The following is a 26,986-nucleotide window of genomic DNA, read 5'->3' as shown; positions in this document are numbered from 1 at the left end:
TACAATGTAAGGTGTCACCAAATTATGTTTTCTATCACCACCTCCATCACCTTCTGATGAACTGTTAACGCGGATCCTTTGTAACAGCTGCATACCCCACCTATGAGTTGGGTGTAGTGTTCTCTTTGTTACACCCAGCCTAAGGGTGGTCATCTCTGCTGATGTGCCACCAAGGACTCCCCAAAATATCCTATGTCTCATAGGATTACATCATTCCATTGTAAAATTCCCTGTCCTGGGGGAGGTATTGAACATTCCTGCTTGAATTTGAGGGTGTATGATCTTGAGGTTTGGGGACTTGAGGGACCCACCACTGGACCTCCAGGGAAGGACCAGACTTTTTCACAGGACCACTGCTTTGACAAATCCACATCCATCATTTCAATGGGACTGCAGCCACCATTTAATCAGACTGCCACCACCACCCTGACAAACAGGGTGCCCAGTTGTAGTCTGGCTTTATCACTTAGTTGCAACTGATAAGTTGCAACAAAGGCAATAGTGCAGAAACACAAGCCAGTGTTTCTGTACTATTGCCTTTGTTGCAACTTTCCTATTAAATTGTAGCTCTGTCTTGAAATCACTTGCAAAGTATTTTCATGGGGTTGATTCCTCCTGCTGGTCTACCTTCAAACCAGCACATATTTTGGCACCCAAAATTTTTCTCAGGATGTGCGGCATCTTGAGAAAAGTCGGAATTGCAGTTTTGTATTGTGTTACAGAAACTGCCTATTCACCATGATGCTTGACATGTTTACATGGATGTTGTACCTTGCTCTCTATATTTTTCTGCTCATGGAGAACTACTTGCCAGTTGTGATGCTCCTTTTGAGACCAGGCAATGGTATGAAAATTGCTTTGTTATTTTTTTATGTCTATTGCACGATAACATCAGAGGCAGTGAACCTCATTCAGAATGTATATTCAGTTTTGCTCACCTGTCCTGGGCTGCTGCCTCAGAGGCCTTGTTAATAATCACACCCAGCCAGTGAGGGAGGAGTAGAGAGAATGATTTCTTCCAGCCTTTCAGTCCCGACACAGCAGTTTTTGAGAATATTGAGTTTTTTTCTGGATGTCAAGAATGGCATAATCTTCTTGTTAGTTTTGCCTTGTCTTCTCTGTACGGCCTTCCATGTGTACACCATGCTTGGGGTCAGGACTAAGCTTGGTGTGGTCCAACATATTCAGGAGGAGAAGAAAAGAAGTAAATCAGCACTGTATCCACATAAACTGTCACTGAGCCAGGACAGCCTAAGTCAGTAGCAGTTGCCCCTGCTCAGACAAAAAAAGAAAAAAAGAGTAAATCAGTCCACATAGTGACTGATGAGGAGATAGCAGGACCTTTGCACCCAGTGGAAGAGGTAGAGCTGGAGATCATCACTTGGTCTTTATCCCTGGGTGAGCTGCAGAGGGACTTCACCTGCCAGGTAAACGAGTCCATTCTGGCCTGACTGCTCGGCATCTGGGACACTGCAGCTAATGACACCATTCTGAAAATGTGTGAGGTTGGACAACTGGGATCGCTGTCCCAGGATTTGGTCATTGACCAGCGAATCAGGGAAACCCAGGAAACTCTCAGCCTCTGGTAGTGGCTACTGGCAAGTATAAGGGATAGATACCTTTGTAAAGAGGATGTCCATGTGCAGCAAGGAATGTAGAGCACAATGGAACAAGGTATCCAATGCCAAAGGGAATTGGCTGTGCTGGAAATCATTTTTTTGGAAGATGAAAGATTCCCTAAGAGGCCAGACAGTGTCCAGTGCACATCACAAATATGGTTGAAATTCGGATGGCTTGGACCAGAAATATACCCCCACAACTTAGCAACACTGCAGTGGAAGGAAGGAAAGGACAAGGGGTGTACATTGGTCAACAAGCTAAGATTTTACAAGGACACTGTCACTGCCCGGTTATGCACCCACATCTCATCTGTGGAAACAAAGCTGGCTGAGCATGTCCAGAGCTTGGAAGAGAAAATTGAAGAGGGCCACCAGAAACTGAGAAAAGAGCTTAAGGAAGGAATTTACCACATCTTGCCAGAACCAAGAAGAGTCTCTGCCATTAGGACCAGGTGTCCCCCAGCCAAGGAGAGAGGATACACTTCATGAGGTAACCTCTGGTTTTTCCTTCAGGAGCATGGAGAAGACATAAAGACATGGGATGGAAAACCTACCTCTTCCCTAGCCACCTGAGTACATGAACTGAAAGGAGGAACAACTACCGCAAGAACCTTATCTAGGGTCAACACTGCTCCGGTCTCTTGTAGACAAGACTTCAGGTGGTAAAGGAATGATATGACCCTCTTGAAGGGGTCTCAAGGTCATATTTACAGGAAGAGAGCAATGTGTACCATGACTGGGATTAGAGCAGGCCTGCCTCTAGCCAGGTAGAGGAAAGGGACAATTGGATCTATTGGATTGTGTGGATCTGATGACCTGGCATCTCTGAACCACAAAGGTTTATGCCTTTGGTTGACATCGGCACTCAGTGTACCCTGATGTCATTAACGTATGTGGGCATGGAATCCGTTTCCATTTCTGAGGTGATGGGGATCCCAGCATCTGACTGTTATTGGATGCTGAAGTGAGCTTGGCTGGGAAGGAGTGGCAAAAACACTCCATCATGACTGGTCCAGAGGTCCTGTGCATCCTCAGCATAGACTATCTCAAAACCCAAAAGGACATTGCTGGGCTTTTAGGATAGCTGCTCTAGAGACAGAGGAAATCAGACAACTGAATACCCTGCCTGGTCTCTCAGACAACCCCTCTGCTGTGGCACTGCTAAGAGTTGAAGAACAGCAGTTACTAATTGCCACAGCAATAGTGCACGGTCAGCAATACCACACTGACCAAGACTGTGATTCCCATCCATAAGATGATTTAGGAACTGGAGAGCCAAGGGGTGGTCAGCAAGGCTCATTCACCCTTTAACAGCCCTATATCGCTCGTGCATAAATCCAGTGGAGAATAGAGTCTGACAGTGGATTACCGTGGCCTGAATTAAATCATGCCACCACTGAGTGCTTCTGTGCTGAACATGCTGGAGCTTCAGTATGAACTGGAGTCCAAGGCAGCAAAGTGGCATGAGACCATTGACATTGATTTTTTCTGTTCATTTGGCAGCAGAGTGCAAGCCCTAGTTTTCCTTCACCTGGAGGGGTGTGCAATATACTTAGAATTGACTGCCCCAGGGGTGGCAGCAGATTCCATCATTTGCCATGGTCTTATCGAGACTGCACTGGAAAAGGGTAAGGCTCCAGAACATCTGCAGTACATCGATGACACCATCATATGGGGGAACACAGCCGGGAAAGTCTTTGAGAAAGGAGAGAAGATGATCCAGATTATCCTGAAAGCTTGCCATTAAATGAAGTAAGGTTAAGGGACCCGCTCAAGAAATTCAATTTCTAGGAGTAAAGTGGCAAGATGGATACTGCCAGATTTCAAGAGAAGTGATTAACAAAAACAGCTATGTTTCCAGCAACCAACAAGAAAGAAACACAGGCCTTCCTAGGTGCTGTTGGCTTTTAGAGGATGCATATCCCAGAGTACAGTACAATTGTAAACCCCCTCAAACTCATGGCACAAAAGAAAAAATATTTCGAATAGGGCCCTGAACAACAAGTTGTTGAACAAATTAAACAGGAGATTGCCCTTGCATTAGCCCTTTGGCCAGTCAGGACAGGGAAGGATATAAAAATGTGCTCTACACTGCAGCCGGGGAGAATGGTCCTTCCTGGAGCCTCTGGCAGAGACCTGGGGAGACCTGAGGATGACCGCTGGGGTTCTGGAGCTGAGGATACAAAGGATCTGAGACCACCTATACCCCAGCTGAGAAAGAGATTATTGCAGCCTACAAAGGAGTTCAAGCTGCCTCAGAAGTGATTGGCACCAAAGCACAGCTGCTTCTGTTACCCTGACTACTAGTGCTGGGCTGGTGGTTCAAAGGGAACGTTCCTTCTACACATCATGCCACTGATGCCATGTGGAGAAACTGGATTGCACTGATCACACAGCAAGCCTAGATAGGAAATCCTAATCACCCTGGGATTCTGGAAATCATAACAAACTGGCCTGAACGTGAGAATTTTGGACTATCTTCTGAAGAAGAAGAGGAGCAGGTGACATGTGCTGAGGAGGCCCCACCATACAACCAACTACCAGAGAATGAAAAGTGATAGCACCCTCTTTACCAGCGGTTCCTGCTGAATTGTAGGGAAAAAATGGAAATGGAAAGCTGCTCTAAGGACCCCCACACAGAAAGCTGTAGAAGTTGCTGTGGGACAAGGCAGATCAAGTCAACTTTCAGAGGTTAAAGCTGTCCAGCTGGCTTTAGATATTGCTGAAAGAGAGAAGTGGCCGAGGCTCTATCTCTACACTGACTCCTGGATGGTAGCTAATGCTCTGTGGGGATGGCTGGATTGGTAGAGAAAGGCCATCTGGCAGTGCCCAGGGAAACCCATCTGCGCTGCTGAGATCTGGCAAGACATTGCTGCCCAGGTAGAAAAGCTGACTGTGAAGGTCCATCACATTGATGTACGTGTACCCAAAAGTGAGGCTAATGCAGTAACAACAAGCAGGTGGATTGAGCTGCCAGGGTTAAACTATCTCAGATGGATCTGGACTGGTAGCAGAAAGGACAATTACTTCTAACTTGTTAGGCCATCAATGCCCCCAGTCATCAGCGAAGAGATGGGACTTACTGATGGGCCTGTGACTGAGGGGTGGACTTAAACATGGACAATATCTCACAGGTCATCCATGACTGTGAGACGTGTGCTGCAATCAAGCAGGCCAAGTGGATGAAGCCTCTATGGTATGGTGGACAGTGGTCAAAATGTTAGCCTGGCAAATTGACTACATCACCCTTCCCCAAACCTCTCAAGGCAAGTGCTTTGTGCTGACCATGGTAGCAGCAACTACTAGATGTCTGGAGACCTACCCTGTGCCTCAGGCCACTGCCTGGAACACCATCTTGGGCCTGGAAAAGCTAGTCCTGTGGAGACATGGCACCCCTGAAAGAACTGAGTCCAACAATGGGACTTATTTCAAGAACAACATTATAAATCCCTGGCCTAGGGAACATGGCATTGAGTGGCTGTGCCATTATCATTATCATGAACCAGCTGCTGGGAAAGTTGAACGGTGCAGTGGACTGCTAAAATCATCCTGAAGGCATTGGGTAAGGGGACCTTCAAAAATTTGGAGCTGCATTTTGCAAAGGCCACTTGGTTTGTCAACACTTGAAGCTCCATCAGTCAATCTGATCCTGCCCAGTCAGAACCCTTGCACACTGTAAATGGAGATAAAGTCCCTGTGTATACATGAGAGATATGTTAGGAAAGATAGTTTGATTAAGCCCACCTCAGGCATGGTGGCAGATCCATCCATTGGATTGTTATTGCTCAAGGACCTAGTTACACTTGCTGAGTAATGCACAAAGATGGGGAAACCTGTTGTGTACCTCAATGGGACCTAATTTTAAGTGAGAACTGTGTATAATGCTTCATTGTGTATATATACATATATATAGTTATATATATAAAAATATATATATAAGCAGAGTTAAAGAAAGGTATTATTTTGGGTATAATGTAGAATAAGGGGTGGATAATGTCTTGGGTTACAATGTAAGGTGTCACCAAATTATGTTTTCTATCACCACCTCCATCACCTTCTGATGAACTGTTGACGCGGATCCTTTGTAACAGCTGCATACCCCACCTATGAGTTGGGTGTAGTGTTCTCTTTGTTACACCCAGCCTAAGGGTGGTCATCTCTGCTAATGTGCCATCAAGGACTCCCCAAAATATCCTATGTCTCATAGGATTACATCATTCCATTGTAAAATTCCCTGTCCTGGGGGAGGTATTGAACATTGCTGCTTGAATTTGAGGGTGTATGATCTTGAGGTTTGGGGACTTGAAGGAACCACCACTGGACCTCCAGGGATGGACCAGACTTTTTCACAGGACCACTGCTTTGACAAGTCCACATCCATCATTTCAATGGGACTGCAGCCACCATTTAATCAGACTGCCACCACCACCCTGACAAACAGGGTGCCCAGTTGTAGTCTGGCTTTATCACTTTAAGCCAGTGTTTCTGTATTATTGCCTTTGTTGTAACTTTCCTATTAAATTGTAGCTCTGTCTTGAAATCACTTGCAAAGTATTTTCATGGGGTTGATTCCTCCTGCTGGTCTACCTTCAAACCAGCCTAATTTACAATAGGGATACAGGACAAAATACAATGTCCTGATGCAGGCAAAAAAACAGGTTTTGATTTCAATAAATTGAACTTTGTGCTGAGTACCCTAAAAAGTTTTGAATCTAGTAAAATATTGAGTGCTTAGGGAACTTTATTAATTTTGGAGTCTGGAAGATCTTACAAATATTAAATATCTTTGCAGGAACACTTAGTCAGTCTGGATGAGCCAGCCTTGGAAGCTGGACAAGAAGCTCTGCTTAGACAAGAGCAAGCAAAAATCATTCGTTTTGAAAGGCAAGCGGAAGAGTTCCTCAATGCAGTCTTTTACAGAAAAGGTTGGTTTTACCGGGGGAGGAGGATGTGGGAAATAGTCTCTCTTGTGGTCTTTTTGCATGCAATGGGGGTATCAAAGATCTTATGTTCATGTTGTATGTTCAGTATTTTTCAGGCATCTTCTTTATATGTATTTATCAAGGATAAAAATTTACTCTCAAGTAACGTAGCAATATAACAGTGTAGGCTTGGGACATTGGCAGAGAGTATAACTATTTAACCCTAAACCAAATGTCTGCATATGAACACTGGTGTTCTCACTTTTGGAGAAATGACTCAGTTCTTACCCGCAGAACTGTTCCCCATAACCAGTGTTTAGGTGAGTGGGCTGTTTGGAAGAAAGGTCAAGTCGCAGTGGCAGTAGTAGGTGGGTAATGTGGTTTTTTTTAAAATATATATTTTATTTTGATGGGATATGTACTAATGCAGTTTTTCTTAAAGGTCATGAGTCTTTTCACTATTGGTAATGATTACCCACCCTATTCCTAACAATCCAGATTATAAAATATTATTGGAATAGTGCTAAGGGGGATATATGAAGAATTCAAAACGTGATCAGCAAAAGAATTGCTGTAGAATATGCTAAGAACATGCTCAATGATAGAATATCACCTAAACATCATCTGGAGAGTTGTTGCTTAAACTGTGCTCTTAAGGAAGGCACAGAGCTCATTTCACTGTTTTCTACAAATCTAAGACACATGAATCCAGAGGTTGCTTCCAAATGCATCCTGAATGAAAGTGCATCATACTTATCAGTCTAACCCATGTGTGAGAAAATCTGCCAAATCAGTAATTCCAACCTATCTGCTGGGGGACAATGCAAGGCTTCAGTTTCACAAATTAGAAATTGCTGTAGCCAGCAGTAGTAGTCCTCACCCCTTCCTTCCAGTGACCAAAATATTTAAAGGTGTTTTAAGTAGATAACACTATCTTAGCCTTTCTTTTATGACTCAAATGAATAAATACAAGCTACACATTATGATGCTTCTATACTTTTTGCAATACATGTGGGATGGTAGGAAGGATAGTTACTGCATTACTACTGATAGTTCAGATAATGCCTTTATTCCAAGGCTTCCTTTTCAAGTTTTCTTTTTTCTTGTAAGGTTAATGTTTCCTTTTGCTTTTGAGTTTATCCCATTTATCTTCAAATCCAGCAGGAATTTAAGAAAACTAAAGTCTAGAGAAAACAAGGTTTTTTCCATATTGCTTTTTCTGGTGAGGGAAAAAAAAAAAAAGCCCTGCCATAATTTCCAAATTGTTTATTAAAGACTTCATTCTTCTACCACTGAACTTAAATCTTCGTGTCTGATGTGTGTGTATGTGTCTTTTAGGAAAGTACGCTTTTTAAAATTCATTGGGGAGCCAGCAGCAGATATTGCAGTGTGCTAATGAAGGGTGTAATAGTCTGTCCATGGCTGGATACCGAATAAAGATAATGAAACATGTCAGATGTCAAAGAATCTTTGAAAATTTTTTTTTAAATATACTTTTATTTTCTTTCCTTGGACAAAGCTGTGCTTGGTGCAAGAGTAGTAGGCAAGGGGTAGAAGCTTGGCAGGAAGTCAGTTCTAAATCCTTAATGTATGATTTTCAAGCTTGCCTCTATTTAGATTGCTTGAAATTTAACTCATGCTTGTGCCATGAGATCCCAAGGCACTGTGGTGCAAAAGAGGACACAAAGAATGGCAGAACTCTGATATTCCTACATTGCTCAGAGATGCTGAGCTCACCTGGCTTCATGCCAGCAATTAGGTTTTTTCCTCTTTCTGTTTTCACTGCCAGTAACATTTTAGATGGAAATTTTGTAGCCCAGGTAGATCAGAGAAAATACAGATTCTCTTTGAACGCTGGCCACACATTCATATACTGAACATGAATAGGGAATTAACAAGATCAGCAAACTTTTTGAATAGGTTTACTGTCCATTAATCTTAGTCCTTTCTCTGAAAATTGTCACTGGCACTTTAACCTAGTAATGCTTCCTTCAAATATTCATATTTTTCTAGTCAAAGCAGAGTGGTAGTACTTAGTTGTCTGTTACCTTTATTTTGTGCTAGGACCTTCTTCTGATTTAATGAAATCATACATTTATTGCCCTTTTAAGATTATAGTGTAAGTATACACAAAAGCTGTTAAGGCTTTAAAGCTCAGAGGTACTGCTTTAGACTATTTATAGCTGATAATTTTTTGCTGTGTTTTTTATTCTCTGAGAATTTCTGTTTTAGTTAATTTTAGTTTTATTTTCTTAAAAATACCCAGGACAGGTGGAGTCAAGATAAATATCTGGTTGATTTCACGTGATGCTGGAGGGGCACCAGCACATATTTTCTACTCACTTTTGAGCAGCTTTAATCCTTAGCATTCAGGCTTTATATTAGGCAAGAAGGTACCTACCCTTCTGCTTGAAAATGGAGTTTTGTGACCTGAATTAGTGCATTTATCTTGAACAGCAATAGAAAGTTGTCATTCTGGGCTGATTCTTCGAAGTTGCAGATTACAAGGATGCATGGCTGTAGGCATATCTAATATTTTATTTCTGAATGTGTAAATATGTTCAGATGTGAGCATTTTTTAAATGTACATATGAACACAGTGCACACTAAAGGCCTGATTCTTCATTCAGAAAACACAAGTTCCATAGAGCTCTGCATTCCTGCCAGCCCCACTTGTATATGCTGCAAGCACATGTCAAACAGTTGGTATCTTTGTGATCATTCCATCAAATCGTGTCCCTCTTGGCTTCCCTAGAGCCTTTCTATATCCTTCAGGAGATTATAGTGAAGAGATTAGAAAAGTTGAAGAAATGCCTCCACACTTTTCCAGGCTGGTGTCCTTGTGGACCATTTGGGAAGCAAGTGAGATTATAAATGTACCAAAATTTAAGTTTGGCTCATTTTTTGGTGTCTTCTTAAAACTGTAGTATTTGATACTTAACAACAAGTAAAATCTACAGGATGTTTTAAAGAAAATGGTTACATATTTACATAAACATCCTGGAAATTTAGGAGATTTGCTGAAATTTACTGTAAGAAAGTATGTGGTGACTGTATAAGATCTTAGGTATAGAAAGCTGGGTGGAAAGGAGTTTGGGCTTGATAAGCATTTAGAGTTCAATATTGTGTTTCATCAAGAAACAGGCTGCTACTGCTGGTCTTTGATTTGTGGGCAGCTCTGCTCAAACCTTCATGTCAGTCATCTTTTACACAGACAGTAAAGTTGATTTGTTGGATTGATGTACTTTTGACAAAAAAATGGTGGCAAAAGGCAAATCTAACACTGAAAGGGTCCCACAGAAGATTTTGCTAATGCTTCTAATAGCTCAATCTCAATAGATTGCCTTTCAATCTGGGCAATTTTTTAAAAAGAGGTAGTAAATACTTCTCTATTGTTCCCTCTTGAGAGCTGCTTTTAAAGATTTTTTTGGTCATCTGCTGTATAGTTTTTTTCTGAATGTTTCTTTGGTAATAGAAAATCAAGCCTTTTGAGCCATTTCTGGAATAGTGGCGTGGTTCTCTGTGCTTTGGGTTTTTTTTGTGGGTGTTGTGGGTGGTTAGTGGTTGTTGTTGGTTTGGTTTTTTTGGGGTGTGGGTTTGTTTGTTTGTTTGTTTAAAAAAACCCAAAACTGATTTGGTCAGAAAAGAGTGTTTCAAGTGAAGTGGCAGGACTTAGCTTTTGTGATTTAGGAGTTACAGATTTACTTTCACATGTTACTGGTCTAAAATAGTGATTTTTGTCAATAAATGTTTGGGTTGCCCACGTGCCCAGGTATTTTTTTATTTATACACTATTTCATATAAATAAGTTGGAATATCTACTTCTTCCATTTCACATCCTTTACTAATAGATTTAGCAGCTATTCTAGAAATAGAATTACTTGTCATGTGACAGATCTTGGGGTTTTGTGTATATGCAAGTTCTTTAGGTAATTCCTGATCCTGCATTGATTACAAAGGTAGAAATATCAAAAGGAATAGATAGAATGAGATAGAAGACACTTGAGCATTTGATGTTCATGTGAATAATTTTAAATGATCAGATCTATAGGGCTTTATTTCTCAGTAAACTTATGGGGGATTACTACAACTTTATTCGCCATTTTACCCTTCTGTAGCTGCAGGTAAGTTATGCAATTCTTCCACTCTATAACCTGTCCAGTGTCTTTGGATGAGCTCCATTACTTGCCACTTTTCTGTTTCCACACCTCTTAACGGTCTGGTCAAATATATTTGTATTTTAAAACAAAATATGAGATTGTGTATTTCTTTTAGCAAAGTGTTATTTTGGGAAGGCTGTACCAGAATTAGCAATGGTTCTTATTCAGGTATTTTAAGACTAAGGTAGATTTTCTACAGAAACTATTTTATCTTTGGCTTTTTTTTCCCCTTGATTTTTTTCGTAAATAAAATGACTTAATATAAAATCTGTTTTACTTAAAGTGCTTCCTTAAAAGAAATCTCTAATATTTGCAGACAGTCCTAGGGTCTCTGACCCCAATATTCCCCTAGTGGCCCGTGAGATCATGCAGCGAATGATCCGACAGTTTGCTGCTGAATATACCTCAAAAAATAGCTCTACTCAGGACTCCAGCCAGCCCAATAGCACAAAGAACCAAAGCCTGCTGAAAGCATCTCTGGTCGCCTCCTCTCCCACGGCTGCAACTGCTCAGAACCCTGTGCTCAGCAAACTGCTCATGGCTGACCAAGACTCACCTCTGGACCTTACTGTCAGAAAGTCTCAGTCAGAACCTAGTGAACAAGGTAGGACTCTTACCAGTGTCTTGCATCCTATGGCAGTACATTAATGGCATTCTTGTTACAGAAACAGACAATTAGAAGGTTGCACTTTTGCATAAAATGTAAAGTGGGAAAGTAGTAGATGTTATTACAATAAAATAATGGCTAGTTCAGTGTGGCTGTGAGAGAAGAGACTTTTTGAAGGAATGTAGACCCATAGACATGAGAGATTCTTCTGAAGAAGGGTAAAGGGGATGGACATGCTCTAGACTCCAAGGATAAATGTGCTGTTCCTACTGGGAGCTGCAAGAAACAGTCTGCCAAAATAGACTGTACACTCGCTGATAAGAGAAGTTCATGTGGTTATGAAAATCATAACGTTGTTTTCTGAATGTTAGTGCACAGTCTGACTGAAAGGCTGATTTATTTTCTTTCTGGTCGTGGTGTGAGAAGAGTATCATTTAAAAGTCTGTGAGAAACTGCTTTGTGAAGGCTATAAAAATGATACCCATGAACTGCACTAAACTTCCAGGTTTGTGCATTTGGAAGAAATGTCTCTTTTCTACCTTAAAAATAGACTTGTTCTGCAGAGCACAGATTGAATAACTCGTAACAGTGTTTCAGAGCTTATTTTAATTCAAAAACCTTGCTTTCCATCAAAAATGCCTTTTTTTTTAAAGAAGCAAATTCTGTGAGTGATATAGTATATGAACTTTTCTTTTCTGAAACTGTTGAATCCTAAGTGTATCGTACTGATTAAAATTAGACCCTTTACCCTTCTTCAGAAAAATGTTAGTGCTTGAAGTCATTCTGTCACAGCAGGCTGTCCATCTGCAAATGGAAAAGGTACCTGCAGAAAAAATAAAAAAACAATAACCTTTTTCTAGCTAGGACAGATAAGTAGGTATCTCTTTATTATTTTAAATTCGGTTTATGAAGTTTTTTGTAATCAGGATAATTTTATGTGTCCTGTAATATGCAGCTTGGACATCTGGACACATACTGCACTTACAACACTACTGAAAGCTGTCGTTGCACTTCAGTTACAAACTGCAGTGAGAGGTTGAATAGTGTCTCTCTTGAAATGTGGGCCTGTACAGTTGGCTGATAGGCTTTTTTTTCTACCTGTCTTTATTATAAATGCATTTTGTGAGTGTGTTTTGCATGTATGTTTATAAATGTTAAGCTGTTTTCATTGTTAAACTTCTTGCTGAAAAGAAGGAGAGAATCAGTTTTGCTTTGCTCCTTTTTAACTGAAGGATGGTATGTGAAGAAGAAAGCACGTACATGAACTGCTCTTTCGCTACCATGTGATGGAAAAAGCTGTAAGATAATGTATAATGTTCATAACACTTGTTATGAAAATCGAACATGTGCATATTGACTTATACAGTAATCTGTTTGCTGATGTAAATTTTTTCCCAATTTACATTTAATGTAATTGGAACGAGATTTTGCCAAACTTGTTAATGAGAGATTTCAGAGGCTGTCATGAAAGATTGCTAGTCGTGCTGTGTGCTATATTTTGTTCTAGTGGGTTGAGGGGAACCCAGCTAGTTAGCTTCTCCCTAGGGTGTGAGGTTGGTTATACTGACCCTTCTGAGGGAGAAAGCATGGACGCAAGTGCCTCCAGCAGCTGCCTGTGCTGTCCGACCTCTTGAAAAGAAGGAAGGAGTTGACCCAGTCTGTGTCTCTTGTGCCTGCATAAGTGTTGTTCAAAAAGAAAATTTAGTTTTCTGCTTGCTTAAGTTTGGGTTATGGTGTGTTCCCAAATGCAGTGGGTGGAACAGCTTTCCATAAGTTAATTCTAGTTCACTGTTTATCGTGTTTTTTCTCCATATGTCAAATGAGAACTTTAAGCAATCTGAAAGCTGTCTTACATTGTTCTTGTGTTGGGTGGTATTCACTTGCTTAGAAGGAATGAGTGAGGAGCTCTGATAAGTCTCAAGTTCACTCTGCCAACAAGGTTTCATTTATCTTTGCCTCATAACTTCCTCGTTTGAAAGTTTCCAGGAACTTCAGATGGCTGGGCTGCTTCAATGACAGTGTTGCCCTTATTAAAATGACCATAATTTCAACCTGCTTCAGTGCAGCAGGAGCAAAGCTTTTCTGGTGAAACATGCTCCCTTTTCTGGTGCCTATAAGTGCAGAATTTACATAAGGGTTTGCAGGAGAGCATGGGGGGAGCATGAGGAAGTGCTGTTAGTGAGAGTGGAGGAAGCAGTCTAACAGGAAAACCAATTTGGCATTGGAAAAGAGTGAATAAAATGACACAACAGAGGAGAAAGGCAGCAGGTTTTCCAGTAGGGACCCATTGGAGACATGAAAAAAGAAGATGAAGCTGGCTGCCACATGAGAAGGAATCTCACATCTAGATGTGTGTTCATTTAATTTCCAATATGAAATTCTCAGTGAAATTTCCTACAAGGGATTTGGATTTAAAAAAAAAAAAAAATCAATTTGAAAACTGACTTGCAGCCTCCCTTTCAGGAGATGAATATCTCAGGTCGACGAATCTTGTAGATTGTCTCAGTTCTGGACCACTCAGAGGTAGTTATGTGATAGGCTCTGTTGTATCCAGAACTGTGACTTGTAGGTAATTTGTTATTCTATGTCTCTTGTAACAGATACACTTTTAATTTTGTTCGATTTTTATTGTGATTTCTGAAGACTATATTGAAGTCACATGTAAACCATATTGCAAAAAAAAAAAAATCTAAGCCTTACTGTGTTTAAAATTACAATAAATTAAAAAATGTTGTGTGCTAAAAGTGACTTCAGCTCAGACGACTTGCTTTGTCTTTTCAGCTGAAGACAAGATCAGCATGGCTGATCCTACTTCTTCAAACACTGAAGTCATTCTTTTGTTTCTACAGACGGTGTGCTTGATTTATCCACTAAGAAGAGTCCTTGTGCTGGCAGCACCTCTCTGAGTCACTCTCCAGGGTGCTCCAGTACTTCGGGAAATGGGTAAGAGAAAGCAACTTACTATGACGTATTAAGACAGTTTTTTACTAAAAGTGTGTACTTAGTTCCTGTTAATTTCAACTTTCTTTTGGTGTTAACCCTTTGGAGTAATGTGTTTTCAATTTGTACCTTTGGCAAATACCTTCACCCCACCTGCCAAATTAAGAGTTGTTGCCAACTGAAACAGGTTTAACTTGCAGTTAATATCTGTTATTTTGGCCAATTTGGTACTTAGCCAGAGATCTTTCTGTTTCTTGGGTTTGTTAGAGGTGATTTCCGTGAGATGTGAGTTTATTTAAATGCATGAGGAGTTTTAGAGGCTTTGCAGTATTAGCCTTCATTTCACTTAGGGCAAAGTTAGCTAACAGGAAAGTTTATTTTAGAGGTAACAATTATTTGGGTGATAAACAATGCTGAATTAGATTTAAATCACTTCATGATTTTTGTTAATATTCCCTAGCTTAAACCACAGCTTAGAAAAGGACATGGGGCAGGAAGTCTAGTAGTTCAGAAAACTTTAAATGTAACTGGATTTGCGATTGTTCTGTAGTACTGAACAAGATTCTTTTAAAAATAATCACGAAGTATGTGGTATACTACTCTTTCCTAAACAGTTCAAAGTGTGAAATGCTGGTAAATAAAAAAAAAATCTTTAGGTTTCATATTTCTAATGGTCACCATTTGCATACATTTAGAAACCCTTTACTCTTAGGGTTGTACTGGAGAGGCTGAGTGGGACTCAGAGGAGTTTTGGGTGTTGATTATCTTGAAGCTACTGTGAGCAAATATTTTTTTATTGAAGTACAGAAATAGTATATGGTTTAAAGTGCTATAAATTGCTGGATTTAGCTTTATGGTAGCCTTTGAAAAACTTGAAAATCTCAGCTAGCAACCCTCTTCCACACCCAATCCCATATACTGATAACAGCTGATTGAATTTTTGCATTTTTCTTTAGAAAAATATTTCTGTCTCTGTTTTTTCCTTTCAAGATTTCTGTTTAACATTTCTATTAATAAAATACTTAAATCCTTCCTTAAAATTTACTCTTAATACTTTTTACAATTCTTTAGCATAAACTTTCCCTACTTCTTTTTTAATTCTGAACAGGTTATTTCCATCTTTATTTGCCCAGGAAGGCAGCATAAGCCACTGAGGCTCTCTATTGTTTGTTCCCTTGTTTGTGAATCAAGTGGGGGCCAAAGTCCAACACACAGGAATGGCAGGGCCAGCATCTGGCACTGTCCTGCTCAGTCCTGTGTGTCCAGAGAGGATGCGGCATACTGGCACCTGTGGTTACTTGTACAGGTGTGTGGTATATGAGGCTGGCTGCCGTTTGTTTAACATCACTAAGTTCAGGTGTAACCCTCTGTTAGCTGCCAATATGACCTTTATTTAGGTGTAGAATCACTGCTGTACACTGTGATGCTGATACATGCTGTAGAAGGGGTGGAGAATGCACATTGTCTGAGAGGGTTCTCTGGAACTGCAAACTTTGATCCATTTCTCTGGATTTTGTTCTGAATCCTTGTTGACTTTTCTTGTGCACATCCTATGACTTGTCACATCCTGGGGAGAAGTGAGCAGCATGTTTATCAAGCATTGTGTATGTTACATGCCAGGTTCTTTCAGTGGATGTCTTTTCTCTAAAGACTTCTTTTAATTCCAGTGTGATGTTAAAAATAATAATGTAGCTTTTCAGTACTGTGTGTCCTATCCTTAGGTAATGCCGACTTAGCCAGAGGGCTTTACACCAGTATAGTGTCCCAGAGCATTAAAATAGATTCTCTTTGTTAATTTGCATGCTGAACATGGAGAAATTTGGAGGTGGATTTTGAAACCAATGTGACTTAATAACTACAGGGGGCTAAGCAATCAAAGCATTAAAATAGATGTGATTCTCTGCAGCAGTAGTACTTAATTCCATAGAAAGAACACTTGTGATGAAAGGGAAATGGTAAAAATACATACTGCTTTTTTTTTTTTCTTTCTTTCTTTCCTTTTTTTTTTTTTTTTTTTTTTTTTTTTTTTTTTTTGTTAACCCTTGATCTGGATGACAGTTGGAGCTTAGATCTTCCTTTTCCTAGCCATGCTTTATATGAAATGAGATTCAGGGCTGTGTATATATGCAATTAGTTGTTAAGAGAGCAGTTTGGTAAGTCTAGTATAATGCAGCGTTTTTCTTTGTGATCCGCAGTATCCCAGCTTTCATATTTGGTGCTTAATGAAAGTCAGGCAAATACCTTTGAGGCCTGCTAAGCTTTTTCTTTTATCCTGAGCAGCAATTCTTCAATATAATGTAAGCAAACACTATCCAGGGTTTCCACCTATGTGTAGATACTGCAGGTGACAGTCATGTATTCATGTTGAATATGTTGCACTTTGGCTTACTCTTTTATTACTGTGCTTGTTTAGTGGTAACGTCACACCAGTAACACAGTTGTGTGTAGATCTATGGCGATTGATTACTACTTTGTAATTAAGGTGCTATTTTCAGACGCTTGCGCGAAGTCTTTTCTACTCCGAGAATTTGTGAACCCAACCAGAGACCAGCCAACAGGTTTCATTTTTCTTTGCCCAAAAAGCTTCTCTTTTTTTGCGAACAAGTTTTAAAACTGACTGATGCTGAGACTTAAAAAAAAATTAAAGTAATAAAAAAAAATTTAGAGAAAAATAAATAACACAAAAAGTGATGTTACCCAAGCAAGGCCTTCTAATAAAGGAGTGGCCCCCTCACCCATCCCTCCCTACCTGTGCAAGTCCTGCTCACATCAGTTTCCTTCCATCCAATTAGGCGACCTGGGAGACCCAGCCAGCACCATCCGGAGGGACTACAGAGTGGTGATGGGGTACCTCCGAGAAGCTTGCAGGATGGAACCAGGGAAGGTTATGGCCACTCCACATCTCTTAAAGTACCGCTGGCTCGATCACTCCAGATTAGTGAAGAACTGCTGAGCAGAAACCAGTTTTCTACAGCTGCCAGCCATGGGCCATCTGGACTACAGAATCATGGACAGCACTTAATATTATCCAGGGAGGCTTCTTGGGCAAAACCACACTACGAATTCAATTTCAGCCGCATGAAATTCAGGGGAAATGGTGCACTCAGCAACATCAGTGACCTTCCTTTTCTTACAGAAAACTCTGCCTTTCAAAAAATGGCACTTCAAACTAAACAGGATGGGAAAAAGGACGTGAGCCATTCATCTCCTGTGGATTTAAAGATACCACAAGTTCGAGGCATGGACCTTTCATGGGAGTCCCGCACTGGTGACCAGTACAGCTATAGCTCTTTGGTAATGGGTTCACAAACGGAGAGCGCGCTTAGCAAAAAGTTAAGGGCTATCCTTCCAAAACAAAATAGGAGAAGTTTGCTGGATGCTGGACCAGATTCCTGGGGCTCAGATGCTGAGCAGTCTACCTCTGGACAGCCATATCCCACCTCAGATCAAGAGGGAGATCCTGGCTCCAAGCAACCTAGGAAGAAAAGAGGGAGATACAGACAGTACAACAGCGAGATACTGGAGGAAGCAATCTCTGTGGTTATGAGCGGGAAAATGAGTGTTTCCAAAGCTCAGAGTATTTATGGGATCCCCCACAGTACACTGGAGTACAAAGTTAAAGAGAGGCTGGGCACTTTGAAAAACCCTCCAAAGAAAAAAATGAAATTAATGAGGTCGGAGGGGCAGGATGTTTCAGTAAAGATTGAATTAGATCCCCAGGGAGAAGCAGCACAAAGTGCGAATGAATTGAAGGATGAATAGGGATGTTGTAGAGTGCCAATTACTTTGCAAACTGGGTGAGCACTACTGCATAGTTCAACCATCACTGAGCGCACCTGAGTCTCCTGTTTACTGCAGTGCTCTTTCCTTTGCAGTTTAGCATAGACTTACGTGAACACAGGTGAAAGATGTGCTCTGAATGTCACATTTGTAAATTTTTCCAGCCTGGTATGGTGCAGTTTCCCTCCTTCACCTGCCCACTGCCCTCTTTCTTTGTTCTTTTTCTTTTGCCTTTTGCATGTTTCTCTGTAATAGAGAATTGAGTTACCTCACAAAGAATGCAGATCTGTAGAAGTGGACATCTTGCTTGTAGAGCCTGCCTGAACTTCTGATGTTGGATTTTTCATATCTGCCTTTATAGAAATAAGTCCACTTTTTTAAACTGACACTCTCCTAAAACCAGGCAATTTTCAAATGAAAACCAGACTGTCATTCTTCAAAAACGTTTCAGAAATCTTTTTTCCCCCCTAATTTTTGTTGATCCAGTTGATGGAAAGATTTGAGCTAAATCAAATTATTTAGGAATGGTACCTCTCTTGAACTCAGATTTGTCACCTAGATAGATAATCAATTGGGTCTAATTAGGCTCTCCACTGTTTTCTTTCTAAATTAACCTTACTTACCATTTGTTGTCTGCTTAGTGCTCACCCGGAGGGGAGGGGAGGGAAAACTTACATACACTACCTTCAGATAATGTCAGTTAATTATTTATAACACTACCTTTGCTGTAATTTTATTTGGTGTTTTTGAAGGGTGATATTTAGATTCACCTGCTTGAGGATGTAGCCTTATCTCACGGAAGACAAGCTTCTCACGGTCAGGAGCAGCCAGGGTACACTAAATGATGTATTAGGGTATGCCTCATTATACCAGAACTATGGTTCTTTGTGACCTTTACACTTTTTACAGACTTGATTCTTAGTTTACTAAACTATGTGGTCCCAACAGCTAGTTTAAATGACTCTAATCCAGGGATGGGGGATTTGTGTAACAAACTACTGTGATACTTAAAAAAAAAAAAAAAAAAAGGAAAAAAAATAGCCCACAAAATGGTGATCTCAAACGTTACAACCTCAGTAGTCTGCCCAAATATCCACATTAGTGAAGGAGCTTGTTAATGTTCAGGGAAGAAGTAAAACACTGGTAGCCTGATCTAATTCAGGCTCTGCATCATATCTATCTGTAATACTGTCAGGGTTGAACACTCAGTGAATGGGTGTTTCCTTTTTAAATATTACAGTTGCCAGTAGCAGGAATTTATTTAAGTCCTGCTTTTTTGTTGTTGTTTTTATTTAATCTATTTTGATAGTGGTTTAGCACATGCTAGAATAAGCATTTAAACACCATAAAAAAAAAAAAAAAGCACTCCATAAACCACAAATCTGGGGGTTTTTTCAATATTGTGATATCTTTATGATTACATGGAGATCCAGGCTAAGTTTTGTACTGAACTTTTATCTTTGATACTTTCTGCGAGAGTGGTCAGTAACTAAGTGGAGTTTACTGGATTTACCACAACATGACCAAATCGTAATTGCTGGTTCTTCAGGTAGAAGCAATTTGGTCTTAATCTGTGCAAAAGGTAGATAGAATTACCATTTTTTTTATTTCCCCATTTGTACAACCAAAAGAAGCATTGGAGTTTTTGTGTGAGAACATTAAGTGATGTCAGTGAAAGTGATTTCTCAAAGTTCATGGGAGGGTGGCCTAGGTAGCCCTAGGGATGCTGAATGACTTCTGGAACAATTGATTCTATTAGCGTCTCCCCCTCCCCAGCAACTTCATATTTTCAAAGGTTAGGCACACCATTGCTGTTGTTTTAAATATGCACTGCTCATTCTTAAAATGGATTGGGCATTTGGCCCCAAGTATACTTTATTTTTGTTTACTTAATATATTTTAGTCCTCAAAATCCTGGTTCCTTGTAGCTTTCTAGTTGTCATCTTGGCATTTAAAGCAGTTTAAGCTCAGTAGCAGTATATAAACTCTGCAATACGTTCCAGTTTAGCTGGTGATTGCAATAAAGGCGCAGTTTAAGGTGTGGTTTCATCTGCTGTTGGAGGTTATGGTAGAAAGTTTGTTGCAAGTTAAAAAAAAAAGAAAAAGTAACACAGTTTTACTCTTGAGGGAGGTTTAACCTTTTGCAGTTGTCCTTATTTAAGAAACACGAGTTGAGTTTTATAAAACTTGTCACTGTAGTGTACGTGGAGTGCTCATTTTACTAACATAAATATTTTGTATGTGTATGTTTAAGTGGGTGACAATCGTGCAGCAGAAGAATGGTGTGCCTACCCTTTCATGCTGCAGTTTTAAAAGAGAATTTGTCTTGTCATTTCAGACTGTAGGCTAAGAATTGTAAATAGATAGTGAGAAGTTGAGTACTCTTTATTTGCTTTGGTTAGAAAGTGGATTTAAAAAAAAAAAAAACAACAACAAACCAAACACGTAACTTTCTCAGTTTAAATGTCCTGAGACCTGAAGATTGTAATACTCATAACTGCAAAGCTTTTAAACACAACACTTGATCTGTGATAACGTAATATTCAGGTAATCTTTCTTTTTCGAGAAGCTTTTGAACAACCATAGTTCCTCCAAAGGTCTCTGTTTAAAAAGGAAAAAAAAGAAAAAGTGTAGATTATTTTTTAAGCACTAATTGCATTACATTGGTAACTGCAATATGAAATAGCCATTATTGTTTTGTGAAGCATGGTTGAGATTAGTTAGTGGTCCCTTTTTAAAGTTTCATGAGCCTCTCAAAAAATAAAAACAAATTTAAAAAAAAGCTGCTGAATATTCAAAAGATATATATTTTACCTTATTGTAGGTTTTGTAAATTTAGTCTGTAATATTCAGGTGCACCTTTTAATGTTACTTTTTTGTTTCAAAGTCCCATCTAACGTATTTTCTCTGAGGTGATTCATCACTTAAGACTAGTATCACTCTAAGTGCTGCAGTGATCACTAAGATTTTGTTTCCTTTTTCACTACATATTTTTTGCAGGCGCTTTCAGTGTAGCTAACTAGTAGTATTTGGGATCATTTTAAATATAGGATTGGAATTAATGTTTGTCCATTAGCATGCTTAATTTTCTGCTGACCAGCAGTTTGCATGGCCAAAATCCCTGGTTGACCATATTTTGGTGTGGGAAGGTGTGGTTCACTGCGGTCTTTGTAACAAAAGCCTTGTTTCTCATCTTATTTCTGGTAAGTGGATGCTTATGTTACTTGGATCACTTGGACAGGAGAAAGATCTTTTTTTTTTTTTAAAGCCTTCTCCTGCTGCTCTTCTGAGATCGCATTAACGTGTAACATAGACAAACTGCAACCCTGTAAAAATCGAGACGTTGTTAGGAGGAGACCTTTCGGGTATTTTTTGTCACTAGTTTTCTCTTATTCCTGAGAATGTCCATCCGATGTAGTTATTGGACTTAACAGTATTGTTGTGTACTACGTTGATGTAGCTGAAAAAGCCTGACAGCAAGAAACTGTGAATTATATTTGTGGCAGTCTCTGAAAACTAGTTTTTCAGTCCAAGTACCATGAAGGAGAATCCCCCTCCCCTACCCCGTCCTAGAAAAGTAATTTTATATTTTGTGTGTATAAAGTTTTAAGAATCGAAGTTTCATATTGTACTGAAGTTTAGGTGTTGCTTGGTAAATCTTTGCTGCAGCATATAATTGAAGATGAGTAAGGCTTAGTGTGGTAGGGGTCCTGGTGTGGAGTTAATTATCGTACAGTTCTGGTGAGAAAGCCCAACATGTATGAAATGTGTCCTTTTCTTTTTTTTTTTTTAATTTGGATTTGTAAGATGTAAAAGTGCTTTTTTAGAACTCTGACCTATTACAAACTATTACCTCACTTTCAGCCAGCTGGATCCTCATTCCACAGTGTTGTAGGCATTATTGTGGCTGTAATGCTTGAGTACAGCTATAGAGTTGAACGTTTCCAGTTAGATATTGTAGGGACACGTTTCTGGACTTGTTTTTATTTCTGTCTAAAGATAATTTATTTTCCAGTCATTCCCTGATTTTTTTTCTAAAGGTTCAAGACAGTTTCCTTTAGAATTTCTCATTTTTTCCCTGTTTCACAGGAGAAGTTGCTTCATAAGCAATACAGGTATGCCTTTATTTTCTCTTTTGTTGCAGAACTCATAATCTTGATGCTTGCATTACCAGCCCTACTGCTAGACCTGAATTCAAACTCTGATCTTTCTTGGCAATTGGAGAAAAAATTCTTTTTTACAATGCAGGGGTACAGATAGGATAATGCCTCTAGTAAGGGAACACGTTCAGTTTCTGTGTTCTCTCACAACTCCTGCACGACCTCTTTTATAGAACATTCCACTGCTGGAGGATATTCCTAAACACGGGAGGTAACTGCACTTGTGTTTAGACTGAGTAAGAGCAGACAAAGAATAGTCTGTGCTTTGTCTTGTGTCAGGCCAACATTTGCATCTAAATATTTCTTCCATGAGTACTTGGGAGTACATTGCCTTTCCCTGGAAATTCATGGGAACTGGCAAAGTGATTCAGGGGCTTTCGGGTTGAGTAAGCTTTGTGAAACAACTTTTTAGTTCTGATTGAATTGCTTTTTGTATCATCTGCAACGATTGTTATACAGGCAAAACTGGAATTGCCATGTGTTTCTTTCCAGTTTACTTTCAAGTAATGCTCTTAAGATGTCCTTGAGTCTTAGGAGAAGAACACAGTGTCCAAGGAGTGAAGGGAGCACTCTGCTGTTCCCTTTTTTCTCAAAAACAGTGTGTCTGCATCTGTAATGTAAAGACCTCTTTTCTTCAGTGAAGACAAAATTTGAACTCTTCAGTATAAGAATGCATACTCTTATTGCAGTCCAAAATCTTACAAAGGCAAATTATTAACCTTACTGAAAGATTTGTCACAATATGTTAAATAGCTTAAATTCTCTGCCAAATGTTAGAAGTAGGATGGGAAGGGTTGTTTCCCTCATTTTCATGAGGATCAAAAACCTTTACGTATTCCCCACAAATGTTTCAGAATTTAAATGTAATTTCAGTCTAGTTCAATGTTGTTTTTCTTGGCATCAGTACATAATGTTGGCTAATATTGTTTTAGAAAGCTGTAAGAAAATAATTTTGAGACTTGTTTTGGTACTATAAAGGTTTCTACTTGATCTTGAATTATATTGAAAATTCAGTAATTGGAACCTTCAGAAACCTGAAAATCTGCACTGCTAGTTGTATGCAGTTCTGATGAATGTAGCAGATAAAGTAGCCACTATAGTAACACATTTCAGATTATCCAGTGTATAAACACAGTGTGCTGTGGTGACCACTAGGCAGAGAGATATTACAAACTCAAAATGATCTGTAGGTGCACTTCATGTATACCAGAAAAAGCTGTTAAGTACTTGGAGCATTCCAGTGTCCATCTCTCTTGCTCTTTCCTGTTCTTTCTTTGACTGGGGCCAAGTCTCTAAACCAGTATTACAGCAGCAGTTTTGGACCTCATGTCCTACTGAATTATGCCTATATTCAGGTATTATCGTAAAAACCTTCGTATTAAGGGAGCTTTATTTAATTCTCACAAAAATCTCTTAGCCCAGTTGCAAAATCAATTTTCCTGGGTGATGTACTAGGAAGGAGGCTTTTTTCAGCCTTTCCAGGGCATTTAATTTACCTTCTCAAAAACAAACATCCCGACCTGTGCCCCTGTGCTTGCCTCTACTGAATTGGTAAGTATAATTTAGGAGGACTCAAGATGATAACTACCTTACGGAGCAGGGATTAGGACAAAGGCTTCATTCTGACTGGAGCAGGAAAAGTTAACATCAAAAACAATTTCTCTCATCATCACCTAGCACAGTTTATCTTAATATTTTTTCCTACTCAGAAATAATGAGGATACTACTAGAGCTACTTAAACAGTTTATCAATTACTTGGTGCTACATTTCTCAAATAGTTTTGCAGATAATACTTTTTATGCCTGCGTGAAAGCATGTAAACTTCTACTGTCACTATAAAAAGCACTTGTCTGACCTATTCTAAAGTACCAGAAAAGGGATAAATAACTGCAGCACTTTTTCTGTTACAATGCCAGAGTCTTAATTAAATCTGGTCTTCAGGTTATGAGATTTCAAATATACAATCTAGGATCATTAACAGCTTGTCAGGTCAGATCACAAGGTCTCTTGGGATATTAATCTGTCTTTTAAAGACCAGTACAACAAATTTTCTGGAGTTCAGGCAGGGGATGTATATATACATGCCTGGTATTTTTAACTGATCATTTCAGTAGGCCATTTCAGGGCTTAACATTGGGAATCTGGGATGATGGGTAGGGAAGGGAAGTTTCTCAAACTGAAAAAAATAAACATTTTTGACCATTGTTTAATGTTCAGTTGAAAACTATATCACAAGAATAATGGGTAGGGATTCTTTCTCCCTTATGCCTTCAGGGAATGAGTAGTATTTAGAATCTCTGGCTGAAATTCAAGCCTTTTTACCATGTAAATTTTTAATATAAACTCATTGACATGCTTTTTACATCTGAGGACTGAAAATGGATCTTAATGTTTAAGTTGTGGAATGGTATATTTCTTAAATGAAGGGGGAACATTTAAAAAAAAATAGATTAGAATACCAGCATTAGTGAGCTTAAGGAATTTTAGTATGTAATAGCAAAGTATAGCAAAGTATTTGATTAAAAAATTAATCTTGAATTGCTAGTCTGTAACTAGTTGCATTCTAATTTAGCAGGTGAATATTCTTTACTTATCGATATATGATGGGCTTTTTGCAAATAGAAACCTTTATCTGAGTCCCACGTCTTGCTCTTACTGATGGGATGTATGCTTACAGCAGCTTACTGCTGCTTTAAAATGTATAAAATGTTTTGAGTGTTTGCTCATAACTCTTTTTAACCTCCACTTGTTAAATTGTCAGACATTGGTATTTTATCAGTCCGCAATGTAAGTTTAAACTAATGTTCTTAGGAATCCAACTTGTACACACACTGTTTAAAAACCCTCAGGGACAGTTTACACACTATCCTCACTCAATTCAGGTACTTGTACTCTCTTCTTAAACCTAGCAGTGACTTGTATTTTGTTTTGCTTTTCTTTTGACGTGCTGATAGCACATCCTTGATGAATGTCAACTTAAAACTCAGTTCAGGTATCCAGGTATAACTCAGCCAAACGGATTTTAAAGCTGCATATTTACTCTCCAGCACACAGTGCCTCAGACACTTATAGTGGCATTCTGTATATTCAGTTATTACTACTGAGCAGATCGCGTGGGGGTTCCTGGTATGTATTGTAAGAAATTCCTATGTATATTATATAATATGTATTATATTATATACATATATAGTATATATGTTATCTTAAACTTATATATTTTAAAATGCCACTACTAGCCAGCGCAGCTAAAAATGAAATACATTCCCAGTTGCTTCTGTGAACAGCAGAGGCAGCTTCTTAACGTGGCTCTTGCTTCTCTCTCACCATAACTACTTCTAACCTCAAGCACGGGTCCTTGGCTGTCTGACCTCTACACTCTAGTTATGCAATGTCCTTAGAGAATTCTGTGCACTGGCCACTGTGATGGAAACCAATGGGCCGGGAGTGCTTTGAGTTTATTAGTAATTGTTCTGCCAAAGTTGGTGTTTGTATGACAAGCGTGTAAACCTGTCAGATAATCAGCAGAGGTCCAGGTTGTCCATAATTACTTCCACCTCCTGGGTAGGACCAGAGCTCACGAGGTGCCTCCTTTCTAAGATGAGCGCTATTCACCGAACACCTGCAGTGCCAGGCCTCTGTGCTGCGCTCACCTGGAGGCCAAGCCTGAAACTAAAATCTGCTGTTCTGCCTTCATGGTGATCTGTTGGCAGTTGCAAGTCAGCAACACCTCTGCTATATTATTTGACACTTTACATCTAAAAAGTCTTCTCTTTCTATTTATGTAACCCATAGTCTTTGAAGAGTATGGAAAATGGCATTTCTCTCTGACCTCTAGAAGTTCAAGTGTCATGGGAAAAAAAAACAGGAACCCCCCCTTTACTCTTATGGACCTCATTTCAATATACTGTTTACAGTTTGACGGAATTGTATAATTTAATATTTCTCTTGTACTGTAGTTTATATTTATTTACAGATTTTTTTTGTACTGTGTGATTTGAATTTTTTGTTCCTTGCTATGATCAATGTTTTATGTAGTAGAGCACTTATGATCACAAATTAAGGTTTTTGGTTTGATTGCACTACATTAATTTTTTTAATGCAGTTCTGATTTTTTGACTGGACTAAATAAGCTGTGTCTTAATGTATGTGATAAGTACTTTTAAATTTTTATTTCATGTGGTCCATTTATTTTTTGCATTGTATGTCAAAGCGCTAATTCTCTTGTTGTGCATGTGTAAGATTTAATGGCTCCATTGTATTATTTGACCATGTCATTTTGGAAACACATTCCCAGCTGTAACGTTGTGTATGGTAGTTTTCACTGGATGCTAGACTTTTCAAAACCACTATTCTTCTAATAAATTTTGTTGTGAAAAACTTCGAGGGGTTCCAATTCTGTTGTTTCTAATGTGCTTTCTAAATGCCTGTACTAGTAGCCCAAGGATATGAGATACAAACTATCACAAGGGGGGAGAAGCAGGGGAGGAAGTGAAATAGAAGGTAAAGCAATTTCTGGCTGCAGGACTGAGCTCCATACTCCGTTGGGTTCTTGTCCTAAATAGGATTGACGATAAAGCTGCTTTAGCAGCTGGGTAGGGAATACATGTGAAAGCTGAAACGCTGTCTCATAGCAGCCCAGTCTCATGAACTCCCGTACTCTAATTTGTGCTTCCCTACTGGCCACCTTAATTTCCTTAATGGTAAATAATTTATCCAGTGAAGAACAAACAATCTCTCAGGAGGGAAAATAAAAGGTGGTGTAGTGATGTTCACTGAGCACTTAGTAATGAGCCAAGG

At 39.3% G+C, this 26,986-nt stretch overlaps 1 protein-coding gene across 1 annotated transcript; it reads left to right on the top strand.

Moving 5' to 3' along the window:
• Window positions 1–650: 650 nt before the first annotated feature.
• Window positions 651–26,570, top strand: LCOR (ligand dependent nuclear receptor corepressor). Its single transcript, XM_033515823.1, has 5 exons — window positions 651–5,181; window positions 6,412–6,544; window positions 11,018–11,305; window positions 14,158–14,251; window positions 17,041–26,570. Exons 3-5 carry the CDS (start codon window positions 11,068–11,070, stop codon window positions 18,008–18,010), a joined length of 1,302 nt encoding a protein of 433 aa, XP_033371714.1. The 5' UTR covers window positions 651–5,181; window positions 6,412–6,544; window positions 11,018–11,067; the 3' UTR covers window positions 18,011–26,570.
• The last annotated feature ends 416 nt before the right edge of the window (window positions 26,571–26,986 follow it).

This window comes from Parus major, chromosome 6 (genome assembly GCF_001522545.3).
Source record: "Parus major isolate Abel chromosome 6, Parus_major1.1, whole genome shotgun sequence".
Classification (NCBI taxonomy): domain Eukaryota; kingdom Metazoa; phylum Chordata; class Aves; order Passeriformes; family Paridae; genus Parus; species Parus major.
The sequence above is the reverse complement of the archived record's forward strand: the minus strand, read 5'-3'. Positions and strand labels throughout refer to the sequence as shown.